Here is a 10824-nt window from a genome sequence, read left to right as displayed (position 1 = left end):
CACTGCATCAAAGAAGACTCACCTCCATAGCATCCTTGTCTTTTTTTGGAGCAACAGCAAGAACAGAAATGCTGAAAACTCAAAATTGAATGAAACATACCTCAAAGTATTCCCTGACACTGAGCTGCTTGCGTCTGTAGTGCCCTCAGGTGGCCCTGAACTTATGAACAGAAACCTCCAGTGAACTGGTCCATCCTGCAGATCCAACCACCTGCTGAAGTCACTGCAGATATGAGGATCCTCACTTTCCTGGTTGGCCTGAAGACTTTATCGGTTTTGGCGTTTTCCTCCTTGTCCAACACGATGGCTGTGAATAACAGCGGCAAGTGGTGGTAAGTGACCATTGCTGTGGTATTAGACACCAAGGTGCCCTTGTGTGACACCTGAGTTCATGCAGTGAGAAGGACAAATCATTCTTCTATAGGATAGTTTAGAAGTCTGCAGATTAATGACAGTTTTACATGTATAGGCATGAAATATATTCATACAAAATAATGGGGAATTGCTTTGATTGCATTTGTCAAGTTGGTGTTTTTTAATGGAAACTTGAAAGAACTAATATTGTGTGCATCCATCCTTATTATATGATAATTTACTGAAAATAATGCAGTCTACAACACATACATCTCTGCATGGTGTACAATTCTGCAGCCACATGATCAATTCTTAGCAATGCACCTGCAGCTGAGTGTTGCAGATTGCATATATACTGTACAGCAAAATACTGCACATAGAATATATCTTATTTATCTGCATTACAGTAAAATTAGTGTATTCACATTATTACTAACATGCAAATCATCTGATTCAGATAAACAGTGTGTTACTATAATCTCAGTATAATGCACAAAACATGCAACCATACATGTATTTAACATGGATCTAAAAACTACATCAGTTCTTTTTGCATACTGTACAACAGTCCATAATGCATACATGCAACAGATAGATAAGAACCATTCGGCCCATCTAGTCTGCCCAATATACTGAATACTATGGATAGCCCCTGGCCCTATCTTATATGAAGGATGGCCTTATGCCTATCCCATGCATGCTTAAACTCCTCCACTGTATTTGCAGCTGCCACTTCTGCAGGAAGGCTATTCCATGCATCCACTACTCTCTCAGTAAAGTAATACTTCCTGATATTACTTTTAAACCCCTCTAATATAAAACTATGTCCTCTTGTAGCAATTTTTCTTCTTTTAAATATTCTCTCCTCTTTAACTTGTTGATTCCCTTTATGTATTTAAAAGTTTCTATCATATCCCCTCTGTCTCTTCTTTCTTCCAAGCTATACATGTTAAGGTCCTTTATCACCAATAGTGCTCCCAGCCAGCATAATTCTGTGGATTATATGTAATCAGTATATCAGGACTGCTCACTCGAAACAATATGCAGCCAATGCAGAAGACATCACACAGGTTTTACATCTGCATTCAGGTGGACCTACACTGTCAACTATGAGAGAAGTACATCATATCTTAATAAATATATATATAATGCATCTATGACTTATTTTATGTGTAGGATAAAAATAATATTGTTAGATATAAAGGAGCAAAATAATGCTATAATTAAATATATGCTATTTATATTAGCTTTATGTAGCTTTTTTTCTACATATACCGTATGTTGGGGAAAAAGGATGCAAAGCATAGTACGCTGAGTTTCTCCATGCAGAGTCCAGCAAAAAACGAAAAAGATATATGAAACGGATATGCTTTTGTTTTGTTTTTTTGTTTTTTGTTTTTTTTACAATGGAACCTATGATGACTGATGCCACTGTACAGCATCTATCGGAGTCATCATATTAATGTATATGTCACATGCATACGTTAAATGTGGGACAAAAACCTGATGTGAACACAGACTACCACCTATTGCTTGCAATTTACAATGACTTGGTGGCTGATCGGCATGAATTGTAGCATTCTGCTTTATTGTTTCAGTATTAATGCAAACCTAATGTTAAAATGTTATAATGTTTGTCTCATGCACATGCAATGAATGAATTGAATGTCATATTGTTGCATTTTTTTTACATGAAGCATATGCACGATAAAACAATCCAGCACTCTAGCTTCTTGATCAATCATTGTGGGCATAATTAAGAAGCGCGGGGTTTGAAACGCGTAGGCCAGGCATACGGTGCTGGATCACTTTATCTTGCATGTTCACCTGCACTGCTCTGGGTTTTCTGGGTGAAGAAACAGAGGTGAACTGAACTTTTCTTTGGAACATGAAGCACATGACACCCACAAAGCTATGACAATGGGCCATACAGCTACATTACTGTATGCAGATCTCCAATATTGACTTATTGTATTACATTCATAGCATACACTCAGGTCAATAGAAGTCAATTACTGTTGCCGTTTAAGCCCTATGCACATGACCGTAACTGTTTTGGAAAAAATCGTAGATCTGCAAAATACGGGTACGGTCTATGTTGCAGCTGCATTTTTTTACTTCAGTGGGCATTTTGCGAACAAGTACAGGACATGTACTATCATTTTGTGGAACGGACATATAGATGCAGAAAGCACACGGATCATGGGTATGCTTTCCGCATCCGTATGTCCATTCCCCAAAAAAGCAGACCACGGACCCATTGAAAACAGTGGGTCTGCAAATAAAATGCATACAGCACGCGGGCTGCATCCATATTACGGGGACCGCAAAACGGATACAGTCGTGTGCATGGGGAGCCTATCATAATACATTTTAATAGGTTTATTTACAATACTTCTTAGAATTGCAAACTGAACCTGTTCTCAAATTCAGTGCCAGTGTGGTTTCATGTGAACTGTTTCATTAGCTGGAACCCACAATGCAGCCATAGTATGAATTACATGAAATCACAATCTCCACTTCCCTTGCTTGCCTCATCAATCGATATGCATTTGACCACAGTCATGGTAACCTAACACTGTGACTTACACATCCATATGCACATAAGAGAGCCATGCGGTTGCCCAAAGTGTAAACAGAGCAGAAGGAAAGCAGAGGTGATACTTATAATAGCTCTGTGATTACAGAGTGCGATAGGCCAAGTATAACTAGACATATGTATGGCTGTCAACAGTTCCCACAGACATATCTGCATAGACTATACTGTATATACAGTATGCATATTGTCATGTAACAAAACCAGTACAACATCTTGCTCGGTTTCTTTACTCTTGTGTATTTGAATTTATTGCTCTGACAATGATCTTTGTATCTTTCAGGGGTATAGTGAACATAGCTTCCAATGGTAACGTGCTCCCTGGATCGGACATAGGCCCAGTTCCTCTTGTGTTAGATCCAAGCCTTCAACTCTTAAGCAAAAGACAGAGACGTCTAATCCGTCAGAACCCAGGCATCCTACAAAGCATTACACGTGGGCTTCTCAGTGCCATCCGAGAATGCAAGTGGCAATTCCGAAACCGTCGTTGGAACTGTCCTACTGGACCTGGAAATCAGGTGTTTGGCAAAATAATTAACCGAGGTAAGGAAAAATTACATGAATACAAAATTAAAGCATTGCTTGCTTGTTTTAAGCAACAATAAACCTAACTATGTCTGAGGGTACGGCCACACGGTCAGGTTTCTTGATGCAGTGTTGGAAGCCAAATTCATGAGTGGATCATAAAAGGAGAGAAAGTATTCAGGACAGATACATTCTCCTTGTTTTCTAATTAATTCCTGGTTCTGGCTTCCAAAACGACGTGTGGTCATATCCTAACATCCACTTGGTGTGCATTTGAATGATGCCTGTTGTGTGTGAGAACCTGCTCCACGCTGGGTTTAGACTGGCTGCATAGTCTTCTTCAAGGTGGAAGTTCAGAAAAATGTGTTGCCCCCAAATATCTTCAGCTCTGAGAGCCTCTAGAATAATGAATGTATCTCGGCAGCCACAAGCCACCATTTTATAAATGCACTATTGGTTTATTTTATAAAAATAAATAAATAAGCCTCAAAAATACGTTGCTTGGTGGTGTCGCAGGTCCCGACGGTGAAGTGGGTACAGTTCACACAGGTAAAAGTGTTTCTTTGGATAGGACCGCGCTACCTCTGGAATCACAGAGAATCCACAATCGAAGCCAGCAAGATATTCACAAGCATGGGGAAGCAAACAGGCCAGTCAAAACCTCTCCTCCTCTCCTTTCCAGGCTTCTATGGAACACCAAAATTGCATCCAATAGTGAAGTACCGTCATGCAAGTCGGAGTAAAAACGGTTTTATTATACTCACAATGCACACGTATAAACAAGCAGTATACAATGGATCAAATCACCCGGGTGATTTGATCCATTGTATACTGCTTGTTTATACGTGTGCATTGTGAGTATAATAAAACCGTTTTTACTCCGACTTGCATGACGGTACTTCACTATTGGATGCAATTTTGGTGTTCCATAGAAGCCTGGAAAGGAGAGGAGGAGAGGTTTTGACTGGCCTGTTTGCTTCCCCATGCTTGTGAATATCTTGCTGGCTTCGATTGTGGATTCTCTGTGATTCCAGAGGTAGCGCGGTCCTATCCAAAGAAACACTATTGGTTTATTGCTCATTAAATGTATGTCAGCATACCCCCAGTAACAGAGTTCTCCATCTATTGCAGGCTGCAGGGAGACAGCCTTTGTGTTTGCTATCACCAGCGCTGGTGTAACTCATTCCGTGGCTCGTTCCTGTTCAGAGGGTTCGATTGAATCCTGCTCGTGTGATTACCGGCGTCGAGGCCCCGGAGGACCAGATTGGCACTGGGGAGGCTGCAGTGACAACATTGAATTTGGAAGGTTTATAGGAAAAGAGTTTGTTGACTCCAGTGAAAGAGGAAGAGACCTTAAGTATCTGGTGAACCTACATAATAACCAAGCAGGAAGAATGGTAAGTTTAGGATTAGAATTTTCACTGTTTTCCCAGGATGCCATAAATAACATGGAAATGCACTATATAGCACTGATAGGTGAAGTGAAGAATATTGATTATCTTGCCACAATGGCATCTGTCAGGGGGTAAGATAAATGTATGTATACAGTAGGCAACAAATAACCATGAAAACGTCATCACGCCTGGCCCTGTCAATTAAGGTGGAGAGGGCCCAGCAGTTGCAGACAAAGTGGAGCCTTAAGGTGTAATGGTAACGCCCCTGTTGCTCCTAGAGGCTCATTTGCATATATTAAAACATCACTTTTCTCAGCAATGCAGACACATAGGAACATGGGCCCAACATAGATGTCTTCAGCTGCCAAGTGCACATGTGACAGGTCAGCCAGTGTCATAGATACAAATCTGCTGACTGATGCCCTTTAATGTGTTAGAAGCTGGGAAAATGGACAAGCGTATGAATGACTTTGATACAGGATGACATTGGGGTGGCTTGACGAACATATATAAAAGTTCAGGTCTTGTGGGGTGCTCCAAGTATGTGTTGGTTAGTACCTTACCAACAGGGTTCAAGGAAGGACATCCGGTAAGCCAACAACAGGGACAAGGCTTCCCCTATAGCTAAGCCCCTTCCCAAGGCTCATTGATGAAATCCTACAAAGAGGTACTGTAGCACAAATTGCTGAAAAAGTTAGATGACAGAGAGGTGTCAGGACCCACAGTGCATCACAGTTTGCTGTGTTTAGGGCTCTGTAGCCACAGACCTGTCAGAGTGCCCACACTGACCCCTGTCCACCTCCAAAAATGCCTACAATGGGTACATGGGCATCAGAACTGGTTCATGGAACAATAGAAGAATGTGGCCTCAACTGATTAACAATGGGAAAAAGAAGGCAAGCCAGCAGAGGGAGTGTACTGGTCAGTGTTCTGTTGGAAAACCTTGGGTCCTGACATTAGTTTACAAGATAACACCTGCCTAAACTTTTCTGCAGACATGGAAACAGTGTTCCCTAATGTGCACATTGTTCGGGAATGGTTTAAGGAATGGTACAAGGTGTTGATTTGACCTCCGAATTCCCTATATATCAATCAGATCAAGCATCTGTGAGATGTGCTGGAAAAACAAGTCCAATCCATGGAAGCCCCACTTCACAACTTTCTGGATTTAAATGATCTGTTGATAATATTTTGGTGTCCATTACCACAGTACATCTTCAGAAAACTTGTGGAAGCCATTCTTTAACTGGTCAGAGCCATGTTGGCATGAGGCTGACCTACACAGTGTCAGGCTGGTGGTATTAATGTGTGATCATTGTATGCATTAGTCACAGAATTAAGACTAACTCTACTCTACCCAATGCCCTAACAACTAAACATACCTATAAAACAAATGTTTTGTTCCTTAAATCTCTATTAGATGGAAGATATTACATTCTTTTAAGAATGGGTAGCCATGTGTACTTCACAAATTCAATGCTGATTCATACAAGCAGTGATAAATGGGTTTTGTAGGACTTACCTATTGAAGACCTGTCATTAGGATAGGTCATCAATATCAGTTTTGTGGGGTCTAACACTCCCCTTCTCCATCAGCTGTTTTTGTTAACTGCAGTGCTGGAACCAGGCACCGGCACTACACAGCTCTCTACACAGCATAGTGGCCATGCCTTTTTACTGCAGTAATGCAGGAACCAGGCACAACCAGAGCTGTGTAGTGCCGGTGCCGCAGCTAGTAAAAAAGCTGGTCAGCAGGGGCGGAGGGAGTGAGACCCTGCTGATCTGATATTGACGACGATAGTTGATCAATAGTTAAGTTCTGGAAAATGCCTTTAGGTCATATCTAATTATTTTTCTGCATTATTTAGGGAATATGTTTTTGTCTTGTAGACTGTGATGACAGAGATGCGCCAGGAATGCAAGTGTCATGGAATGTCAGGATCCTGCTCTCTTCGTACCTGTTGGATGCGACTTCCTCCATTTCGGGCAGTAGGGGATACTTTAAAAGACAGATTTGATGGTGCCTCAAAAGTCACATACAGTAACAATGGAAGCAACCGTGGAAGTTCGCGTAGTGACCTCCCACATCTGGAACCTGAGAACCCTTCTCATGCAATGCCTTCTTCTAGAGATTTGGTGTACTTTGAGAAGTCTCCAAACTTCTGCAGCCCAAGCGAAAAGTCTGGAACCCCAGGTACAACAGGGCGAATATGCAACAGCACCTCTTTAGGTCTGGATGGTTGTGAACTTCTGTGCTGTGGCCGGGGTTACAGGAGCCGAGCTGAAAAGGTCACTGAAAGGTGTCACTGCACCTTTCATTGGTGTTGTCATGTCACCTGTTTGAACTGTACTACCACACAGATAGTCCATGAATGCTTGTGAAATTCACTCTCCCATCCTCTGCACTGAGTATACTACCACTTTGGGTTGCCTCTTATTGAGTGCCAGAAACGTGCCGACAGGTCAGGAAAAAGCAATGGCCCATGAACATGCCGAAAGGCTGGCACTGCACACAGAATAAATCAGGGACAGGGGCTACTGCTCTACAATAGCAACTTCTAGGTGATGCATAGATCTTTCAGCATAGATCTTCTGTTACAAAATGATCTGTAAATCCATGGTGTCATACAGAACTTTATAGTACACTACAGTCAATGTACATATATTGTAGACTTGTTCAGCTAGCACTGATAATTCTGCACTGATAACAGTATTATTTGCTTAACCTCACATATCATAGTGATTCATGCCAAACCAAGGTACCTCAACAGAAATAATAGAAAATAATGAAACAAAGCAGATTCTGTTCTGCTATGCTCAGCCGCAAGGTGTGATGGGTTCTCAAGGTGGAACATCTCCGGTTATGAATATAAAGATATTCATAGTCCAGAGAATCTTCTGTTACATGCATGCACAGCCTCCCCATACTTTGTTGGGATCCGCAGTATTGCAGCCTGTGATATGAAGGAGAGGTGCTAAGAAGATTAAATCTAACAAAGCCTGTATGTCTAAGATCTAGGGCCTCCCATGAAACTCATCTAAGGATAATGGTGAAGAGAGCCATGTAAGTGAAGACAGGCAAAAGAATGAGCTGCTCAAAGCAACTGCAATTCCTGTAGGAGTCAATTCTACTTTATAACATGAATGAAGACACATAGTGACAGAATACCCACTGGGAATAATATGAGGATGTGAATATGACAAAGGGCGTTTTATTTACTTACTCAGCTGGATAAATGGTGGGAAGAAAAATGAAGATGCTGAATTCCCAATATCTGTTATTCACAGGCCTTCTTTAGGGAACAGGCCAAGTAGCTCCCCTCTATGGGCCCAGCCCCAAAGCAGAAGAAATTAAAACTTGTCACGTAAGGCTGTTTGTTTTAAGGGGTTTTGCCTTTCTAACGCAATGGCAAAATGTTTTTTCTAGAAATGCACTTTTAAAATGACAAAATGTATTTTCCTTAAATTCCCTATATCAAACAGCTTTAATTTATAGTGGACAAAGCACACATATTTTGCTTTGTTAAAAGAGGAGAATGGGACAATTCCATCTATTCTGAGGTCAACTGTAGTCTTGAGGAGATAAACACATGAGACTCTGAATATGTGAAGGAAATGTCTCCTCAAGACCACTGAATGCATCCATTATATTAAAGGGGATATCTGGGACTATGGTCTTGGTGGCCTAGCTTCAGGATAAGTCATCAATATCTGATCACAGAGGATCCAACTCCCGGCACCCCTGTGATCAGGTGTTTTAAGAGGCCGTGGCGCTGGCACAGCTAACCAAGCACAGCGCCATACATTGTATAGTGGCTTTGCTTGGTATTGCAGCTCAGGCTTACTCACTTGAAAGGGACTGAGCAGTGCCTAGACCAGGTGACTAATGGACCTGGAATCACTGGTCTAGGAAGAGGCCTCAGCACTCACCAGAGTGCTGCGGCCTCTTCAAACAGTTGAAGGAATTCAACCAGTCACTATCCTATGGCTAGTCCACCAATATCAAAATCGTGGACAACCGCTTACATTTTGTTTTTATATTCTTTGAATCATGTTTTAGTGGCCTACCTTAATTCAATTCTCCTTTCTCTCTCTTCATTTTTGCATTGTCAGCTGATATTCTGTGACTGTTCATCTTGTAATTCGAGCCTCCCTAAAAGGATAACTGATAATCCTCTTTTAAAGTAGAGCTACCAAACGACTCTTTATTAAACATATAAGTAAAGTGTCTAATAGCTGACTTAGTGCTACTGTGTCCCCGTGATAACACTTCTTGTTCTGTGCCCTGGAGGTTCACCATCTACAGTACATCAATGCTACAACACATATATGGTTTATCCCATGATTAATTAAATTAAAATAAAAAAAAATGAAAATCAGACATTATATAGTACATGACAATCTCTTTCTCACAAAGCTAGAACCAGCCCTGTACCTCACATGGATCCAGAGATCTCCCCATTCATTCCTCCGCTAGATTTATATCAAGCTGTCAGCTCAAGGGGAGTGTCTCCTGCTGCAGCTCAGGAGGCGTGTCTGTGATCTCCCTATCACAGCTCAGGAGGCGTGTCTGTGATCTCCCTATCACAGCTCAGGAGGCGTGTCCATTCCACTCCAGCTCTCTCACTATCACAGAGGCAGTTGAAGGATGAAACTGAGCATGTGCGACCTTCTTAATGAGCCGGTCAATGAAATAAAATAAGTAGCACTATACAGATACATTTTATTGAATAACTCACTGGCTATACAACATTTTTAATTACTTTAAATTACAAAAGTATTTACATCCAGGTGCTGGTTTGAAAACTGTGGAATATTTTTCATGGGACAACCCCTTTAAATGGGTTTTCTGGGATCAGAAAAATATGGCTGCTCACTTCCAAGAGCAGCACTGCACCTGTCCACAGGCTGGGTGTGTTATTGTAGCTCGGCCCCATTCACTTCAGTGCTGCCGAGCTGTAATACCAGCCAAGACCCATGGACAGGAGGGGTGCTGTTTCTGGAAGAAAGAAGACATGTTTTTCTAATCCTGTACAACCCCCTTTAAATACCACTGTTCAGTCATATTAGGATGTGGATATTGATGTGGATGTTGATTGGGAGGCAATGTTCCTATGAGGACAGTCAGTTACCAGTGCACTTGAATAGGAAGTGTTACTCGTTTTTTCCCATACAATAAATGGCTTTTTATAGCACTTCTGGTAGTTCTCCATTAGGGGTAAACCTGCATGTGTTTACCTTGTAACAGGGTTTTGGCACATAATTAAATTTATCTGACATCAAAGATGTAAAATGTACAATCTCATGCCACTAATTTCTTTCATGTACTTTATTTTATCTACCCTGTTCCTCTTGTAAGCATGGTTTAATCCTTAAGTAACATTTGTGTTAGTAGGATTTTTGCATTCCTTATTTCACTTTAGTGTGGTGGTGTTATTTTACACCGAATAGGTGGATTTCTATAATCATATCTTATCATACCACTAATGTAAGGCTCACTGACTACCTATAAGGAGATTTATCACACTTATATCATTAAAATAATAAAACAAATGATGAAATGATAAAGACTCTCACAGCCAGGAACAGGTTATAGAGACAGCAAATGAGGCAACTGCCTATGGCCTCCACCAGTTCTCTTCCAGCCTTTCCTTGTCACTCTTAGCAGAAAGGGAGATTGGAAAAGTTTTGGTTGCGCTTAAAACGATATTAATGTTTTAATATGTTGATTATGCAGAATTTACTTATTTTCATTTGATTTGAGCTATGTTCTCCTTGAAATGTCCCATCTACTAGTATAGCTCGCAAGAAGAAATCCTGGGGCCAAGTGTGTATTTCTAGTGCCAAGGGAGATAAGCAGCCAGACTATCGTCCAACTAAGAATTCTGCATGTTTAAAGAGCAGCTGTCATCTCTCCTGACATGTCCTAGTAAATACTTGTAATAAAGGTTCTGG

At 41.1% G+C, this 10824-nt stretch overlaps 1 protein-coding gene across 1 annotated transcript; it reads left to right on the top strand.

Moving 5' to 3' along the window:
• The first annotated feature begins 231 nt into the window (after positions 1 to 231).
• Positions 232 to 7251, top strand: WNT1 (Wnt family member 1). The gene is made up of 4 exons (XM_040422109.1): positions 232 to 332; positions 3234 to 3493; positions 4607 to 4872; positions 6760 to 7251. The coding sequence occupies exons 1-4, from the start codon at positions 232 to 234 to the stop codon at positions 7249 to 7251; spliced, it is 1119 nt and encodes a 372-aa protein (XP_040278043.1).
• Positions 7252 to 10824: the final 3573 nt, after the last annotated feature.

Source organism: Bufo bufo, chromosome 3 (assembly GCF_905171765.1).
Source record: "Bufo bufo chromosome 3, aBufBuf1.1, whole genome shotgun sequence".
Classification (NCBI taxonomy): Eukaryota; Metazoa; Chordata; class Amphibia; order Anura; family Bufonidae; genus Bufo; species Bufo bufo.
This window is presented reverse-complemented; position numbering and strand designations above follow the sequence as displayed.